The 20,562-nt window shown below is 38.9% G+C and overlaps 1 protein-coding gene across 1 annotated transcript in view; it reads right to left on the reverse strand.

Annotated features, from left to right (window-relative positions):
• LOC101916701 (otogelin-like protein) overlaps positions 1-20,562 on the reverse strand; it is a 100,549-nt gene that overhangs the window by 55,076 nt on the left and 24,911 nt on the right. The window contains exons 17-25 of the mRNA XM_055807692.1: positions 20,147-20,324; positions 19,087-19,211; positions 17,081-17,290; positions 16,173-16,338; positions 15,016-15,090; positions 13,771-13,823; positions 12,922-13,084; positions 8,129-8,236; positions 6,731-6,869 (exon numbers count right to left, since the gene is read on the reverse strand). Of these exons, the coding sequence (XP_055663667.1) occupies positions 6,731-6,869; positions 8,129-8,236; positions 12,922-13,084; positions 13,771-13,823; positions 15,016-15,090; positions 16,173-16,338; positions 17,081-17,290; positions 19,087-19,211; positions 20,147-20,324 (1,217 nt within the window). The remainder of the gene's footprint in view (positions 1-6,730; positions 6,870-8,128; positions 8,237-12,921; positions 13,085-13,770; positions 13,824-15,015; positions 15,091-16,172; positions 16,339-17,080; positions 17,291-19,086; positions 19,212-20,146; positions 20,325-20,562) is intronic.

The following is a 20,562-nucleotide window of genomic DNA, read 5'->3' on the forward strand; positions in this document are numbered from 1 at the left end:
AGTACCTGATGCTGGTTTTTGCTCATCTTTGACTGCTGTATCAGTAAAAGATGGGCATCAACAGTCGACAAAGCTGTACCACCAGAAGCAATCCAACTCTAGCAGTCATTCTTAGAGTTAACTGTCTTTTCAGGCAGCCATCATATTATAACATTTTAGAGCCAGTGCAGCAAAAAGGCTGTTGAATGCTGAACATTAACCCAAAAGCAGAAATTCAAGGCAAAAAGGTCATTTTCTTCAAGCTGTGTGGTCGCTGAATGACAAGGTCCTCAGAAAGAGGATCCAGCTTCTGAGTCACACCATGCACACACTGCCTCCAAATAGCCATTCTCATGGCAAGAAACTTTTCCCCAAGCGTTTCCTGGAAGCCCTCCATGCTAATCTGCACAAATTGAAAGAAATCTTTCCTTTGTTGGAGAATAAATGAGTCACTCACTGCATAATTTAATGGTCTGGAGAATCAGGTGGTGGAGAGGGAAAGGCATGTAGAGGTAATTGAGTCTGAAATCATTTATCTGGAGAAAATGGAACCAGAGCGTAAATCCATTGCCAACTGTAATCAAATCTTTTTCTCACAGAAGGGCTAAAACAAATGGAAAAACAGGTACAAGCCAACGTTGTCTGAGCCCTGTGCTTCCCAGCTGAAGGCAAGGATGGAAAGGGTTGTCTCACACAGTGAGCTGGCTACTTACCCATACAGGACTTCCAGAGACCCAGAAAAAAGAGGGCACCCAGAAAGGTTTCCTCTGAAATCATGGGACTGATGAAAAGCAGACTGTTGGTATTCTTTGCAACTAGAGCAGGGCAAACTATTCACAGTAAATAGTATTTTCACTGAAATATTTTCTCTCTTCTTTTCTAGACACAAATTTGCATGAAAATTGTCAAGAAACGCATCATTATTTCTACACAATTACTGTTGCTGTAAATTATTTGACAAGTGGTTTAGGTGGACATATTTTGGCACATCACTACTCATGAAACTCTGCTGGAATGTGGCTTTGAGCATTAGATATGCTATGTTAATTAAAAAATTAAAAGCATTCTGATTGGAAACCCATGTTACTGTTTTATTCCTTGAATAGATGAAAATTACTTTTAGAGTTAGGTTTCCAATTTAGAATATTTGTAATTTCAAATTCAACATTATTTACTTTCCCATTAAAATCTTCAGAATCTATTAAAAGAAAGTATTTGTCTTAACTATGAACAGTCAGCTTGACAATGTTGGTTAACCACAAACCTGCAACTTTATTCCTCTATAGAGTAACTAACAGCAAGCAGAATGTATTTATTTTTCAAACAGGCTATAAGAGAGACCATGCAAAATACCATTTAATTCTGCAGATTTCCCACCTTCATGGATCTGCAGACTAGCCACCTGGCACAAGTGATGCTGAAAAAAGCTGTGCAAAATATTACAGATATTCAATAAAGAGAAATGGGATAAAGGCTACTTCTGCCTCCTGAAATGTAACAGATGAGTAATTGAGGAATTGTTGCTCTGTGTGTGATTGCTCCAGCTTATGCCCAGTCATCATTTAACAAATTTACCAATCAAATATATCAGCAAGTAAGAGGTAAAAGATTATCAGTGCATCAACCAAATTTTGTATTAAGTATTCTAATAAAAGCATCATAGCCTAAGAGCTTTGAACTTGTCTCAAGTTACAAAAGAAGGGGTATGCAAGAAAACAGCTCTCTTGCTGTATTCCCCAAGGCAGACCAGGTATCAGCACTGGGGGCTGATCACCAATAGGATAATCATTTGGGAAACTGTAGTACTGGTTCACCAGATCATTCATGTTTTGTTAAATGAACTTCTGCCTTAACAAATGGGGTCTCATACGGTGTCTCCCGATCCAGAAGAGTTACATCTGCATTTCTAATTGGCATAACAATTCAATCATTTGATCAAATGTCTGGTTGCTGCTTTCATAATCCTCCAACACACTAGATCTAGTTATAACTTTGGCTTTAAAAGAGCCTTCATGGTTGCATTAAAAACTTTAAAAAGGTGACTTTAAAATGGCCAAATTCCCAATGTTAGATGAAAAGAAGTGAAAATATTTTATCACATACTTTAAAGTTAGGACTAATCTATAAAATGTGAATACTTGCGGGAGAGGGCTTAGTTCTGTTGACCTCAATCTTTAAGGATATGGGAATAAAACAGTCCTTCCTTTTCTTGGCTTTAGGACCTTATTGACAACCTACTAAAGTTAATGAACATACTTCAGTGGGTTGGTTTGAGGTTTTTTTTTTGAAGACAGATATGCATTAAAACAAACATCCCTCTTATTCAAGGATATTCTGACCAGTAGACTGTCCCTCTAAACTCTGGCTTGGAGACTCCCCCAAATTAGAGAAAATATAATTCTGCTTCTCAGAACAGAACAAGTCTGAGGGGCTCCAAGGGCACTGATCCTACAATCCTTAATAAACACACTGAACTGCAGGACTGAAAACCACCGTAAAGCTAGGAAAAAGCCAACACCAACACACGTGATAGAAAGACAGTAATTTTACTATAAAAGCAGAAGTCTATGAAATAAACAAGTGGAAGAAACGGACCGCAAGTACAAATAATAAGCAGTAAAAGTTTGCTAGAAAAATAACATCATTGTGTTAGGGAAAGAATGTAGCATCATCAAAGACAGAAGATAAGCAAGAAAATGGAAGAAAGCAAGCTATTTAAGTATTTTTAATTAAGAAATTGGTTGGCTAAAATTCATCAATATTCAGATTAGCTAAGATGAAGTGTTTACATGATCTACACTGATAAAACCTAAATGAATTGGTCTGCCAAGATTTTTCTTTTTTTTTCCCTTTGTAATTATTGAGGGTTTTTAATGTCAGGAAGCAAATATTGATGTAATGTCAGTGTAATTTATCTGTACAGGGACTTTACTTCTCAGTGTGTAATGTAATTCCTAATTCCTTAAAAAAGATGAAGTTGTCATTTCATGAGACATTACTGCCTTAATTTTCTTAATTGCTACATTAAAACTTTTTGGTCATTTTCTGACTGATGGATATATCTGTTGAACTAGTTATAAAGGGCTTTTTCATATACCTACTGTCACCTTAAACAAAAAGGCCTGACAGGTGATACTGAGGTTGAAAACAAAGTCTGAAGTTTCATAATTGGCTGAAAGTTAATACTTAATTTTTCTCCCATAAGAGCCCAAGAGATCCTTATTAAAAACCTAGTAAAAGGTAAGGATGACTTTTTTGTTTGGTACAGTGCAATGCAGTGATATATTAAAGAGCTGTTCAAACAGATCACATTTAGGGAGGCTAACACCTGAAACAAACAGTGAGGGCTAGTAACAGGGATGGGATCAGTACATTATCATGCCACTGGAGACATGGGATTCAGGTGATAATTGTTGGACCCAGTTCTACGTCTGGGAAGAGCTAGTGTGCCAGCAAATTTATTGTAGTTATCATTTCCCTTAATGCACTGCCACACCACCTTGTTTAGAGTTATCTAGGATAGCAGAGACAACGCAGTCCACTTCTCACAGGAAATTAGTAGAAGGGAAAGGACAAAGTTATTACGATGTTCTATATACAATATTATAACCACTTCAGCTGTTTCAGTTTCAGGTGTTTGGTGAGCCTCTTACATGTGATCTATAAAGATCACCCTCGTAACAGCACTGCAAACTACCATAAAGTGAATGGATTGTGTACTAGCAACTGTCAAATCTGTGATGGTCTGTAATACCTTACAGGTGGGGAACATGAAGCACACTGCACATACTCCCCATGGCAGGGGGGTTGGACAAGATGGTCTTTAAAGGTCCCTTCCAACTCAAACCATTCTGATTGTATGATTTAAAATAAAAAATAAATAGGTAGCATGGTTTAGGTGGCAAGACTGCCCTGGACAGCTGTGCTTGTCAAGGTGTTAAGCAAGGAATTTAAACTTTTGCAACTACATATACTTTCCCACCATTCATCTGGCTTGTTTATTTGGCTATAAAGAGGCTATATGAGACAGGACTCTTTTGCATACTTCTGAGCAAAGAGTAGCTCAAGGGATGCTCGTTGTATTACTCTGATACTACTATTAAAAATGTTACTGCAGATGGCCACAATATGGGGGAGGATGATTAAGAATAGACAGGCCATGGAAGCCTCTGCTCTAAAACCAACAAAGCATATTTCAAAAAAGAGCAGCCTCATCATGCTACCATGTCTGCACATATAATATAGTTTAACCACATCAGTATGTGGTACAACTGCATACATGTTATGTGCTACAACTGTGGTGTAACTGTGTACAAGCAAATAAGAACATATTTGAAACTGAAGAGATAGCACTGGATTATCACTCAGGCTGCCACTAGGAAGATGCCAATTACATTTGTTTCATACATTTTTTTCATAAAATTCCATTCCTGCATAGTAGTAGTTAATTTAGCGCCAATCTTTATGATAGCATAGTTACAGTTACTTTTCCTGTTCACTGATTTGCATTTTTCATTGCTGAATTTCATCCTTCACTTTATCATGCAGTATTTTCTGCCATAAGATCTTCTGAACCTTTTGGTGATCCTTCTTTATTTCATCTGTTCAGACTGACTCTACCATCACCATAACCACGTCAGCCCTCACACCACCTTTTCAAACTTGTTCCTGAAGATGCTGAACACAGATCTCAGCAGGGATCCCTATGGAATATCACCAGGATCTATCCATTCTAAAAAAAGGGCCATTTATTCCTGTCTTTTAACTTTTAACTTTGAATTTGTGTCTCAGAGAATCTTCACTCTCATTCTATGAGAGACTAGTCTCTAAAACATACTTGTTGAAATCTGTCTACAAAAGGTCTTTATGCTAAAATGTATGCATATTGACCTGTTCATCCTCATCCACATGTTTACTGTTTTCACAGAATAACTCAGAAAATTCATCACACATGACTTTCTTTTAGAAAAAAGAGTTCAACTCTTCCACAATTGTAATTTCTTTTTATTTTAATTTCCTTCATATGTAAATTAGACATATTGTTCTGTTCCTTCCAAATTCAGCCATGGTGTACTTTCAAAATATTTGGCTATATTGCCATCTTCCATTCCTCCAATTCCAGGATTGCACATCACATAGTTCATCAGTTCTGTGTTTTAGTTCCCTCAAAGCTCTTGGACAGCTGCCATATGATCCCATCCTTTGTTTCTTTTTTTTTTTAGTGAACCCACAGATTCATCATCTCATCCAGACGTAATTATGCAGTGCCTAATTTGTAATAAACAGTCCTTCAATATAGATCATGAGTTTTCCATATACAAAAGAGGAAAGAAAAATGATGAACAAATTAGGCCATACTTTCTCACTTTAGCTAAGTCTGGGGAAAAAAAAACAGTTTGAAAAGCTGAAGAAAGTCTGAAAAGCAGATCTACATAGGCAGCATTTTCATCATTTGTGTCATTGTGTTCACCTGAAGAAATGGCTGTTGTAGCATGCCACATGCCTTACTTATGTGGCTGCCAACTGTTTTCTTGGACTCCAGATGGTCCCCATGGTTTGTTTCCAGATAGGTATTTTCTTACACAGTAAAGTGGCAAATGACTTTTGATTGTAAAAGCAAAACATTCCAGTGTCATACTAAAGTTTGAAAAAGCAGCATAGATTTGTCTTACATACCTCTCTTGCTGTATACCATAATAATTAAGAAATTACAACCAACCTCATCATACAGACAGTTTTACAGGTGAAGAAACCCCTGGGGTTTGCATCTTAAAAAAGAAAGGATTTGCAAAAGTTCATATACCTCTAAGAGTAAAAGCTCTTTTATGAGACAATATGATACATGTCAGAAGTTTGCTATGAGGTATTCTTATTATCTTTACCAAACCTCTCTCCATTTGTTTTTTTTTTTTTACCAAAGAAAAAAATCTGGAATCAATCTATTTTATTTCACAGCTGTGAATACTCTACTGAAGTGTACATGAAATAAGCTATTTGCAGTAGTCCTTGTTGAGAAACCATGCTTTTTCGTAAGGTTAGACAGTCAGGGTTGACAGAAAATGAATATTCTTCTAAACGCGTTACTGTAACTCCGAAGACAGACTCTTAGTCTTAATAATAGCAACAATGATAATAAACAATAGTGTTGTTAATAATAGATTATATTTCAAAATGTCAGTAATGGTATTTTTAAACAAAAAAGGCTAGCAATGTACTGTAAATGTGTGCTATGAGGAATATTTGCATATAGCTGCCAGACAATCTCAATGAAGGATTTCATTCTTGAATTATGAAATCATTGTGTTTGATATTGTTGTACACATATACTCCAGATCTGATGCAGATCACATTCAAGAAGGATTCCAAGCAGCCTCAGAGGTCATCCTTAACCCTCTACCAACCAAAAGTTATAGATAGTTATTAAATAAATCTATAGATTATACCTAGTTCTAGAACAGTTTCTTCAGTGTTATTCTTTGTTCATTGTGATGAAAGCATGATTAAGGTAGAACAGAAAACATAGGGGTTTGTTTTTCTCTAGACCACATAGATATGTAAGCACACACCCACGTGCCATTTTCAAATGGCTGAGCATGAAATGTCATTTTCAGGTTCTTCCTTTCAGACACATCTGTTCTGCACCTGTTTTCTTAATGTTGTTTCTATAGATCATCTCTCAATGTTTAAAATAATTGCCCTCTCATGGAAACTTTCAGTTGGACACATGGAAGCATATCAACAATGATCCTACCTTTAGCAGGTAAGCTTGACAGTCACTGACATAATCATACTCCAATCCATCAAAGGTATAATAATGTCGATCACCATAAATAGTGCATACAGCAGGACAGGGGTAACTAGTGCAATTGAATATCCCTCTCCGACAAACACTGTAAGGAAGATTAACAATCAGTATCAGGGTCTTTTTCTTTTCAAGAAAAAGCTTTCTTGGGTTCTTTATTTCAAGTCATACACAAATTCATGAAAGAAAGTTCTCAGACCTTGAAACACAGAGCTATTCTATGGATTGCTTCTGAAATCATTGGTGATGCCATGGCAGAAAAGTGTTGAGCATTTTGCTATCAGCACATATGTACAATAAAAATGCATAAGAAATGAATGCAAAATCTCGACATTTTTATGGCTTATACAGATATTTCCATCGTTGCCTCCAGTATAGATTAGACACTATGCCACAACATGCTTATTGCTAAAACATCAGTTTTTGTTTTTTTCTCAAGAGATTTTGATAAAAATCTGTTGATATTCAATGCAAAAGAATTCCAGTTGCTACCTGTAAGATTTCAGGGTATCAGACAAGTACAGAATGAGTTTAAGAAATAAATGCTGATATTTTGCAGGATTACTTTTCCTGTCAGCTACCTTCAATGACTTACATGAATTTGTATGAAGGTAGTACTGACAGCCTCCAGTTTTGCTTGTGTAAGAGTATAAGCTCAGTTGATTTGCCAGTGAAGTTTTTAACTGATTAAATGTTGCCATGCCAAATTGTTTATTATTATTATTAAGCATATACTTAATGGAAGTTATTTTGGCTAGCAAATTGTAATGGATGAAAAACTATTTTGTGTCAGTATGAGTCAGGGAAGGCTCCTTAAAAAAAGGTGGTGCTAACTCATTTCCCAGTTCTAATGCTCTTTTCTTTTTTTTTTTCTTTTTTTTTTTTTCTTTTTTTTTATTGCCCATCTTTTTCCTATACAGTTGCTCATGGTGACTGGTAACTCACACTGTAAACAGTTCAGTTCCCAAAATAGAAGACTGTTTAACACTGTCATACATTTAATGTCCCTTTTTTCTCCTTGGTTGTCTTTCATGTTATTATATTCTCTGAAATGCCAAATGTCTTCTCTTTCAGAGATTAACTAATATATGTGGAATCTAGCATTTGTTCTTGACTGCTTTTTAACATGGATATCTTCTTCCTCCTTTTCAGAGCTGAAGAAGCACTCACCCTAAAGTCTGCCTACTCTTCGTATTAGTGAGCCTAATAAAAGATGTATCGTGTAACTGTCTATAAACAAGCATATATATTTTTTATTTTCAATGTACTCAACACATTTTCTGTATCAGTTTCACTTTGTGGCTTAGCCCAGATGACTTGGAAGTATGTAAAATGAATGTCACTCACCAGGTGTAACATGGTGTAGCTATCACTTCTCCTGACAGAAATTCCCTATCTTTCCAGGTGCATGGACAACTGTCAGGAATATAACACTTCCCTTTATGCTCAGCCATCCTTCAAAATAAAATAATTATTGAGATGAAAGCGTAAATTCACAGGTAGATCAACATAACTGAATGTGTAGTGTATTTTCTAAACCCTGCCAAAGGCAACTAGTCTTCCATGCAGCCAAAGACAATTGTTTCAGCAGCAAAAACTGTATGAATCAAACGATCTCCACTGTGCACAGCTGGAGACTTTATTTTTAAGATAACCCTGCTGGTCCTAGCTAAAAGCCATACTCACTTCTTGGAACAATGACCCTGAAAAGCATTATGGTTCCACAAATACGATTCGGCACTGGTGATGGTACTAACTGCACTAAATGTTACACATGTACTCTTCTATCTGATAGCAAAATAAGTGTTTATTCTTTTACTTAACTAATTCTTGTCTTTTACTCCATTATTTGTAAGAAACTTGGGATTTGGCTTGTCTGTACCCCTTTTATAGTTTATCATTAAGAAAATAATCAAGTAACATATTCAATCTGAAATGGTATAATACTACTTGACTGTCAGAGTGGGGCTTTAGCACTGTTTTTTAACTTATATTTTATTTCAAACTTTTAAATGAACTTTAATGACAATGCTGATAGTTTAAGTTCATCCAAATATCATAGTGATGTTTCAGTAAAAAATTGCTAATTTTTATATGATGCCTTGTATTAATTCATGCATTATGATTGATAGCACAACTGAAGTGCATCTATGCCAATGTCAGAAGCATGGGCAATGAACAGGAGGAGCTGGAAGCCATCGTGCAGCTGGAAGATATGGCATAATCACCATCGCAGAATCATGGTGAGATAACTGGCATGACTGGAGTGCTGCAATGGATGGCTACAAACTCTTCAGAAGGGATAGGCAAAGAAGGAGAGGTGGTGGGGTAGCTCTATATGTCGGAGTGTTTTGACTGCCTTGAGCTTGGGGTGGAGGGGGTGGGGTGGTGTTACCTGGAGGTCTGTGATCCTCCTGGGGTGATGCTCCTTCTCCCTTCTTCCTTGAATTGGGGGGAGGGGGGGCTGAATGGTTACAATCGTCCCAGCGGATGAAACCCCTGGGAGAGGGGATCACAGAGGGGCTTGGTGACAATAGGGTTCAGTGTTTATGGGTAAGAATCAGGGGCAGGGCCAATGAGGCAGATATCCTGGTGGGAATCTGTTATAGACCACCCAACAAGGATGAAGAGGCAGGTGAAACATTTTACAAGCAACTGGGAAAAGTCTCAAGATCGGTAGCCCTTGTTCTCATGAGGGACTTCAACCTACCGGATGTCCACTGGGAATACAACACAGTGGATAGGAAACAGTCTAGGAGGTTCCTGGAGTGTGTTGAAGGTAACTGCCTGACAGCTGGTCAGTGAGCCAGCCAGGGGAGATATCCCACTGGACCTGCTGTTTGCAAACAGGGAAGAACTAGTGGGTGATGTGACAGTCGAAGGACATCTTGGGCATAGCAATCATGCGACAATAGAGTTTTTGATCCTCAGAGATGGAGGGGGGTCTGCAGAACCGCTACCGTGGTCTTCCAGAGGGCTGACTTTGGCTTGTTTAAGAGTCTGGTGGACAGAGTCCCTTGGGAGGTAGCCCTGAATGGACAAAGGGTCCAGTAAAACTGGACATTATTCAAGACGGAAGTCTTAAAGGCACAGGAGCAGGGTGTCCCCATGTGCTGAAAGACAAGCTGGCAGGGAAGAAGCACTGGCCTGGCTGAACACAAACCTTTGGCTGGAATTCAGGGAAAAAAAGGTGAGTTGACCACCTTTGGAAGCAGCAGGCAACTCTGGAGGACTATATGAATGTCATGAGGTTATGCAGGGTGAAGATTAAAGAGGAGAAAGCCCAGCTAGAACTCAGGCTGGCCACTGCTATAAAAGATAACAGAAAATGTTTTTACAAATACATTAGAAACAAAAGGAGGGCCAAGGATTATCTGCATCCTTTAATGGATGTGGCACGGAACATTGCCACAAGGGCTGAATAAAAAGCTGAGGTACTTAATGCTTTCTTTGCCTCAGTCTTTAATAGCAAGACCAGCTTCCCTCTGGGTACTGAGCCCCCTGAGTGGGAAGACAGGAATGAGGAGCAGAATGAAGTCTCCACAGTCCAGGAGGAAACGGTTCATGACCTGCTGCTCCACTTAGACGTGCACAAGTCTATGGGATACACCTGAGGGTACTGAGGAAGGCTAGTGGAGGAGCTCACTCAGTCACTCTCCATCCTTTATCAACAGTCCTGGCTGACTGGGGAGGTCCCAGAAGACTGGAGGTGAGACAATGTGACACCCATCTACAGGAAGGGCAGGAAGGAGGATCCAGGGAACTACAGGCCTGTCAGCCTGACCTCAGTGCCAGGGAAGGTTATGGAGCAGATCATTCTGAGTGCCATCATATGGCACGTGCAGGACAACTGGGGGATCAGGCCCAGGCAGCCTGGGTTCAGGGAAGACAGGTCCTGCCTGACTAACGTGATCTCCTTCTACAGCAAGATGACCCGGCTAGTGGATGAGGGAAAGGCTGTCAGATGTTGTCTACCTGGACCTTAGTCAAGCCCTTGACACTGCCTCCCACAGCATTCTCCTGGGGAAACTGGCTGCTCATGCCTTGGATGGGTGTGCTCTGCGCTGGGTTAAAAGCTGGCTGGCTGGCTGAGCACAAAGAGTGGCAGTAACGGGGTTACATCCAGCTGGTGGCCGGTCACAAGTGGTGTTACCCAGGGCTCAGTACTGGGGCCAGCTCTGGTTAATACCTTTATCAGTGATCTGGACAAGGAGATCGAGTGCACCCTCAGTAAGTTTGCAGATGACACAGAGTTGGGCGGGAGTGTTGACCTGCTTGAGGGCAGGAAGGCTCTGCAGAGGGATCTGCAGAGGGCCAATGAGCCAAGGACAACTGTATGATGTTCAGTGAGGTGAAGTGCTGGGTCCTGCACCTGGGTCACAACAATGCCAGACAATGCTACAGGCTTGGGGCAGAGTGGCTGGAAAGCTGCCTGGGGGAAAGGACCTTTGGGTGCTGGCTGACAGCTGGGTGAACATGAGCCAGCAGTGTGCCCAGGTGGCCAAGACGGCCAGCAGCATCCTGGCTTCTATCAGAAACAGCGTGGCCAGCAGGACTTGGGCAGTGATTGTCCCCCTGTACTCGGCACCAGTGAGGCTGCACCTCGAATACTGGGTTCAGGTTTGGGCCCCTCACCACAACAAAGACACCGAGGTGCTGGAGCGTGTCCAGAGATGGGCAATGAGGCTGGTGAAGGGTCTGGAGCACAAGTCTGATGAGGAGCAGCTGAGGGAACTGGGGTTGTTTAGTCTGGAGAAGAGGAGACTCGGTACCTTTTTGCTCTCTACAACTACCTGAACAGAGGTTGTAGGCAGGTGGATGTCAATCTCTTTTCCCAAGTAACAAGGGACAGGACAAGAGGAAATGGCCTCGAGTTATGCCAGAGGAGGTTTAAAATGGAGATGAGGAAGAATTTTTTCATGGAAAGGGTGCTCAAGCATTGGAACAAGTTGCCCAGGGAGGTGGTAGAGTCACCATGCCTGGATGTGTTTAAAAAACACGTACATGCAGTCCTTAGCAACATGGTTTAGTGATGGACTTGGCATTCCTGGGTTCATGGTTGGACGTGATGATCTCAAAGGTCTTTTCCAACCTAAATGATTCTATGATTCTGATTTTTGTGTTAAAAATTGTTTATTCCTGTAACACTAATGGTCTTGAAAGCTTACTCCTCAGTTGAGGCAGAGGTTGTAGAGGACTACAGAATAGCATGCAAGAACAGCTAGTGAAATCTTACACAGTTATGCCTGAAATCTGTCTTCACCAGTGCTTTAGTCATCTGTGAACATCACAAGTTTCTGGAAGGGGAATTCTGGCAGTCCCATTACACTCTGATCTGTGCACACCTGGTATACTGTCAGGGGACCATGGGCTACACACACAGTGAAATAAAGTTGAATGTTGAGAAAAAATAGGGAGCACTCTCCCTGAGGTCAAATTGCAGCAATTTTCACAACATATTTGACTCTTCAAATCTGAAAGTGCACACAGCAGGTATCAGGAGAGGGAATGGAAACAGAGGGAAGGAGTGGTGGTTGATCCTGACAGAAACTTCACAACAAAAAGTTTTAGCTTTTGTGCTTTGATTTGATCCCTGCAAAAGCTCAGCAGACTGTTTCTGGGCACCAAATACATAAGCTGAGAAAACAAAAACTTTAGCTGAGTTCAGAAGAACAGTGAGAATGAAGGGGAAGAGACAGGATCCAGCCTGCACATCCCCACTCTCTGCCCCAGACTGGACATCAATATTATAGGCCTGAGTTGAAGTCTAGGTGAGACAATTACTTGGGCAGTAAGCAGGAACACAGATGGTTTGGTTTACATTATGATTTTTTGTCATGTTTGCTTCTATGCTTAAATGAATTATACTATACAAGTGGTGGGACTCAGCTCCTGTCCAGAGAGTCCAAAATACCAGCCAATTGGACTGGTAGCAAGATAGGTATCTCATGGGATAGTGGACTTATGGTCTCAGCATGGAGCAACTGTGGGACTCCAACTGAGGCAGCATTATAGAACAATAGCTTCAAAATTAGAGACATGACACTACTGGTATTTATAAAAAGCGGGGAAAAAAGCATAGTTAAACTGTGAAAAATATATCTATGGCTTGTGCTTCAGGTTGTTCTGCCAAAACTTACCCAGGGGGACAAATGCAACCACTTGCACAGGGTGGTGAGGGGACACAGGAGAAGTTCATTGCAAGGTTCGCACAAGAGATCCCACAATTCACACCTGCCGCTGGTAATCCAGGCACTGGAGATCTGCAGTCATAGTAGATTTTTCCTTCAGGGCATATGTGAACTTCAAATGCAAAATGCAGGTTAAATGAGATCAACTGCTCTTTTACACTGGAGGTTTTCTATTTGTTTTTGTTCACAATCTATTTTAATGCACAGTTAGCCTACATTATAGTACATGTAAGAATACAATCTAAATAGAAGGCTGTAACTTCATTTGTATTATAGAGGTATAAAATTAATATATGTTTTAATGTAAAAAAATGACCAAAACAGTGTTAAACATCTGGATCTATGTACCCTGGATCTGATACACAACGCATTCTTAAAGATGGAGCAATTATGCCTTGAGTAGACAGAATCTTTAGAATTGGCATAATTTTCAGTGTACTGAAATCCCTTCTAAATCCATTACAAATTAATTAAAAAATTACTTTCTAGAAATTAATATCTTAAGGCTTCCTGAACATGAATGGTGAGCCTAATTTTAAGTATTCCCATGAGAACATATTGATCTACACCCCACATGTAATTATTTATTTTTCAGTTTCCCAGGTGACTTAGTAGTACAATTTGTGTTACAGAAAAACGAAAAAGAAAAAACCAAGACAACTCATCCTCCTAACCTCCTATTTTAAATATGTCATGATGTCAAATATAATTAAAATACATATAAGGAGAAAACCAAATTACTTGAATGTCAAAAACTTTCTCTGTGCAACTGTAATATGAAACAAGACTGTAAATTACCTGTATTGTCTGTAGTGGCTTCAATGCATTTCACTGTTCCATTCAAACACTGACTGGAAAAGAAAAGCAAACCCATCTTTATTCAAGGGGAAAGTGTTTTGTAGCCACCATGTTAAAAAAGGTAATAGAACTTAACCCAATTTAAACAACAGAAATGAAGAGAAGGAGGATTAAAAGTCAAAAGCATGAGTTCTGCCCAACATTTTGTTGGTGTTTTCTAACTGCTAGTCTGTAATAAGGGCCCAGACTCACAAAGGTTTTTATGTACTATTTAATTGCCTAACTTTCAATGAAATAAAAAAGGAGCTGGGTATGTCAGCCTCTGTGGGAATGTAGGGCCAGGAAATTCAGAATGCTGGCAGTGTAACAGGAAACCTTATCCACCTCGGTGAATATGGTAGGATAGAGTATGCAAGCTTCCTGTTGCACAGATGTTAGGATACATAGCTTGATTCTTCTTATTATTATAAAATACAGACATGCAGAAAACCACATTCAGCAATAAACCTAGTCCTCTTTTTTTTCCTTTTCCTTGGGGCAGGAAAAAAAAAAAAAAAGTGAAAAAACCAAGGCATTGCAGAGGCATAGAAATGGCAGAAAAACAAAGCCCCTACTCTCACCTCTTGAACTACATGATTACCAAGCTTCAGTTATAACAACTATAAGACCTCATAAAGAATTAACCATGACACAAAAATCACAGACATGATTTTAAATCAAGCAGGTTGAAAGCATTTCTTGTAAAATAAACAAGTTTGACTGGGAAACCTGGGAGGTTTCCCCGCTTGTTTCAATGAGGTCAGGATTCCATCATGAATTAATAATACAAAATAGCTTACAAAATAATACAAAAATAGTTTACAAAATAATAATAAAAAAAAGACACAAATATAGCTCTCTGCAGCCTTTGTTTGAAAGACTTTCTAAAATAGAATCACATTGTTTCCATTCTTCCAAAACCAACCTCATATTGCTATCACAGTGCCCCCAGGTCTAAGAATTGGACTGCAACCTCTATGTGTGTTTTGAGATACTCTTTAGTCCCTGGCTTACAGAATTCTCCAGGTGTCCTGTTAAAACAAGCAGGTACATAATCCAATTTATATTAGGCTCCCTTTTACCAGATGCGTAACAAAATCTCTTGATACAATAGACCTTCATTCTATGTGAAAAAATTCTCAAGGCTCTTGAGTAGCATCCAAACTGTGATATGTAAAAGATAAAACTCTTGATGCTCAAACCTACCAGGAACCTGTTGGTGTAGGGAAGATTTCTCCAGGCTTGAGGGCTTTGCCCTTGTAATGACAATGACAGGCAGATCTGTTAAAAGAATAGTTATGCATGTAGATACAAAAGCAAGATTAAATGGGATTTAAGGGCAATCAATTTACTGAGTTATTATGGTAAGCAGGCCTTATAATTAATTAACCCAATCTTCATATTTACAATATAATTCTAAAGGCAAAAACTAAAGGATGACACACTGACTGTATTGAAGTCTGTGGCAAAACTCCTACCATCTTCAACAAAGCCAAAATTTTCCTTGATTTCTGTATTATTTATTTGCTGTTTCTGTGCTTTAGTCTTATAGAAAGGAGTTTTTCTTCCCAGTTATGGGAGTAGTATGGCAACGTGTAGATCCCATTTAAAGTACTGTCAAAATCATGGGACAGAAGAATTATCACAGCAAAATCATTCACTCTGTAAGACGAGCGAGATGGGATAGTAGCAGCAACAGAATTCCCTAGAAACCATGGAAAAATATGGGAATACTAAGTTACTTCACACTCTTTATATAGTTTGAAACAGTCTTTTTCCCTACAGTATGAACTTTACTGATCTTTCCAAAATATATGTTGCAATGAATAGCAATAATTCTGTAAATCTTGAAATTTATATAAATACTCATTCGTTTTTAATTCAGTACCTGAACTCCATAACTCCCCATGGTAGTAAGCTGTAAGAAAACTATTACCTTTCATTGGTCATTTCCTTTCATTTAACTGAAGGGATTTGCATTGTAAGACAGAAAAAAGACACTCCTAGACACTCTTTCCATACTATCCCTGACTTCGTATATTGGTACTACATTGATTCCTTCTCATTATTTCTGAAGTGTTAAAAAAAGATTTTCATGTGAAAGTGCCTTCCCATGAATTAAAAAATTTTCATCACCCTTCTCTAAAGCAGTATGACATTTCTGAAGTGCAGTTGAAGGCTGTACACACAGTACCAAATGAGGCTCCACTATTGATTAGTACAACAGAATATGAAATCTTCACGTGTCACTTGCTATAATGTTTAGGCAGCTTATATCTTGAGGGAAACAGCAAAAAAACTACTTAAAGCTTACTGGAAAGAGGAAAATGCCTACACATATATTCTACTTTCGTATGACTTACATTGATACACAAAAGTTGACCGACGCTTCAAAATACTTCCCATCAGGACAATTACATCCTTCTGCACAGTCATCGCCACACATATTTGCCATAGAAAGTGAAGCACAGGAATGTTTACAAAAAGAAGAGCACTGACGATAAAGCATACCACTGTGACACATCACAGCTGGAAGACAGTGAGGGGGAGAGAAGGGACAATAACATACTCTTAAAACGTGAAAAATAGAAAACAAAGCAGTATATCATGGGAGTGCAAAACAGCAAAGTAAAATGGTCTTTTGCTGAACTGGGTGAGGTAAAATGAATGAGAAAAATATGCTATCTTACTGATTTCTTAAGTTAGAAATGTTTAGATTCAGCTGAGTCTATGTTAGACAATTCCTTGGTTGGAATTGTCTATCTATTCTTTATATAGGTTAGTAACTTGGGCTTCCAAGAGAGGAAGAATGGTCCAGTTAAGGTTGAGGCATTACTGTATGGTTTAGAAATGCTTTGTTTTAAGTCATTGCAACATCCTACTTGGCAAATCACTGCCCACCCTGCCCTGCATGCCCTGGGGAGCCCCTGCCAACCCGGCTTGGCTTTCCCTAGGGAACAGCCCTGCTCCTGCCACTCCTTGACTACTTTAGCCTAATAGGGGCTTCCATATGGCTTAGGAGTTCGAAGTTAGAAATCTAAATTCTCTCTGCAGCCAGTGGAAAGAGACAGGCACTCGCTGTGAGGCAGCTCAAGGTCCCCAACTCAGATGCCTCAGAGACTATTAGCATCCTCCCCTGATATGTCATTATCCCATGGCACAATTCTAGTTTTCAGCAAAAAACATTGATCCCTGCATTTTCTGGAGCAAATCATATTTGCAGAATTTGACACATCTCTAAAAGATATTCTGTTCTGCAAATGTTACTCACCACAGTAAGAAATGTGAGGTCTGAAGTCAACAACAACCCCATGTTTGCCACAGACATAAGCATAGTGCGCCAAAGCATTACACAAACAGCTGCTTCCGCATTTGCATGCGTCAAAGCGGCATAGCTGGTAGTATAATCCTGGACTGATGTAAGCATGGCAGGGAGCAAAAACCTCTTGATTGATGATATCACAGTGAGATGCATACTCAGCTGAGAGAAAGTGACATTGGTTTAGCCAGATCCATTTAAATATAAGAGTTAGTCATATGAATAGCACAGAATATCAAAACCAAACATAGCCAGTTGTGCAACAAAATCTTGTACACATTGTCTTTCGCAAAGTTCTATAGTATGGAAACTGACATTGTAAGCAACTCCCCCAACAATAAAGTCCACTTAAGATAAAAATAACTATATAAAACCAGTTATGCCTTCCTCTAGTAGTGCAGAAAACTTAAATAGCAAAATAACGTATTTCAAAAGAGTTAGAAGAATCCTCCAAAGTTTGGAATACACTTTTTTTCTATTTGATATTTCATTTAGCTTTGAAATCATCAATGGCTATATACTTCTTGGCATGTGCACTCAGGAAGCATTACAAACTGGAGCTTGAGGGTGTGCAAGTCTCAAGCTGGCCATATACCTTCTAGTGCCAAAAGACCCTCCTCCTACCACTGAAGCATACTACCACCACAAATGGCAGAGTATCTCATGAACACCACAGTGTGGATCATATTTAAGACAATTTTGCTGCTAAAGGAGTGCCTCTGCCCTTCATCCTCCCTGTTAATTCCCACATACAAACACTGGCACAAGAATTTTTGAAGTCTCTCGGTAAACTAGCTTCAAGGAGTGAACTTGACTTGGCTGAAAAGTAACCTGACAAAATAAGTAAACCAACAATCATTTCTTTTTTTCAGTTTCATCAGATTAAGATCATCAAAGACCTGGAAAAATGCTTGCGCTGGCTCAGCACAGGTGGTAGTGTGGGGCAGGACCACTTACTAAGGAACTGCTTTTTCCAGTGATGATTACAGGCTCACAGGGAAATTCAGGCTGGAAGTGACCTCGGAAGGTCATGTAGTCCACCCTCCCACTCTAAGCAGCTATCAAACTTCACCTTCGCTGAGGAAGCACAGAACTGAAGGTGAGGCATGTAGTATCTTGGTGAAAGCTAACTTGGTTGAGATGTACTACTTTAGAACACAGCCAATGCTGAAGGCATAAAAAGTCTTAGAATGCCCCAGATTCTTAAAGGTTGATAGTTATTCTAGGCTTGCTCCCACTGGCTCTAAATATGGCCAGATCCCACATCCTTAGTGAGGCCTTATGTCTGAAACATTAAAAACATTAGACTAAATTCTGTCAGAATTGGCAACTACTGTCTACCCATTGTCTACATTAACTGAAAAGAACAGCAACATGGAAAGGAGGAGACAGTGAAAGTTCAACGCAAAACATAGGCATGTCAACCAGCCAAAATTAAATCTTTACTCAGGAATTTGAACAAATCCAAGGATCTCAGATTGTTTGCATCAGTTTGTGTCAGAGAGTTTAGATGGAGAGTAAGGAAACTTTTAATCCAACAAGCATAGAGAAGTCAGAGACAGGAGTTTTGATCTGAAGACTGTCTTTGCAAGACACTCCTGTACATTCTTTGTTAATCTACAAACATGCATCACACACATCACTCAAATTGACTGGTGTGATTTAGAGGACTGCAGCCAGTGTTCTGCGTGTATATTAGACAGCAGAATTCAGGACTCATGGCCAGTGCACCCAGCATTAAATGATCAACTAGCCTGTATTCACAACGGACTGACTTCATTTTACATGCTAAATGTATAGAAAGAATGGTCTTTTCCAAAAAAGAAAAAGGTAAGAAAGGGTGCACATCTAAAACTGGAGTTGAAATACATGTACGTGCAACTCATTCACAAGGAAAACAAAAAATGACCCATAATAATAAGATACAGTGAATTCCAGACTCCTATGTAAAAACATACCGTTTTGCTGATTAACATTGCAGGGATCAACAACAGGAATATTGATAGGCACAGAACAAGCTGAGGAAACCTTCCATGCATTGGCATGAAGTTGTGGGGTCCCTTCTATCATCCCTGCTGGAGAACTGAAAAAGAAAACATCAGCACTGCAAGTGCCCTGCTGACCTTATGGACTACACGGGTGAGGATGCAAGTACATCAAAAAGCCTTAGGTGCTTAGTCACATTGAACATTCAATGTGTCAAAAGATTTTCCATCTGCGAGGCACAAAAGAAAAGAGGGCATGTGAAGCTTTTTCCCCAATATTTTACTTATACAAAAATATTCTTACGTGCAAAGTCTGCCCTCACACTTAATTCAAGTACTCTGAAATAGATTGCAGGATGTGTTAATGAAAAAAAGAATTTGGCCTTTATTTGAGTACATACATTCAGTGAAAATTTGACCTGTTGGCTAATTTCAGTGTTCTAGAGGGGAGTTGCTTGCATTTTGATGCTGGTTTTCACCAAGTATTTCAAAAGCATTTGTAATTGCTAGAAAAGTTTTGTGATATTATAGCTTGAGGAACTTTGGAGGAAATTAAGTAAAAGAATAAGGAAAGTGTCCCCTTCTAATTAAACTATTCCTGTGGTTCAGAATTACATTTTTTCTCCATTAAAAATTGATGTGGGGGAAAAAATCAAGCAGTAGTAAGTGTTTATCAGGTGAGGTTTATACTAGTATTATCATCCACTCTTTTCGTAAGTGCTCACATATTTGCTCTGATGTTAAGGGAGCAGCAGTGAGGGAGAAAAAGTGCGTTCAAGCAAGCAATATCATCCAATAACTTAATAATATGGTAGTTTTCTAGACTTACTTAGCTAAACATCTTGGAATGACTTTGCTAAATGTATGAATTTCATATTTTTAAAAGTGAGTGGTATTTTCATCAAGAGATTTTATATTGGTTAGTTTAATAAAGTACAAGCATGTTAATGAAATTAAATAATCAGATTATTACATTCAACAAAACTTTTCCCTTGTTATTAAACATAATCTAAATGTACAATATACAACTTACAGAAAATCATCTCTTAAATTCCCATTGTATGTTCCACATAGTCCTAATGTTCTTCTCTTCCAGCTGACATCAACTTGAACATAGATCCTTTCTCCATCTTTAGCAAACAGTATCTTCAAACCAAAACTAGTTTTCAGTTGAACAAAGACAGAAGATATATTCTGAATTTCAACAGCCCCTGCACATAGCAAAAGAAAAAAGCAAAGTCACTGAAATGCAACTTCCAGGTTGTACTTTTTTACCCCTGAAAATAGATTTTGAAAACTCAGAAATAAAATTAGAATCTATGCACAACATCACCTGCAGACAAATAACCTCACTCATTCTCCATCTGAATTTATTCCTATCTTTTTCATCCACCATACAAACCAGGAATTGCAGCTACTGGGGACAGTAAAAAATCTCTCAGCTTTCTG

This window comes from Falco peregrinus, chromosome 6, assembly GCF_023634155.1.
Source record: "Falco peregrinus isolate bFalPer1 chromosome 6, bFalPer1.pri, whole genome shotgun sequence".
NCBI classification, from domain to species: Eukaryota; Metazoa; Chordata; class Aves; order Falconiformes; family Falconidae; genus Falco; species Falco peregrinus.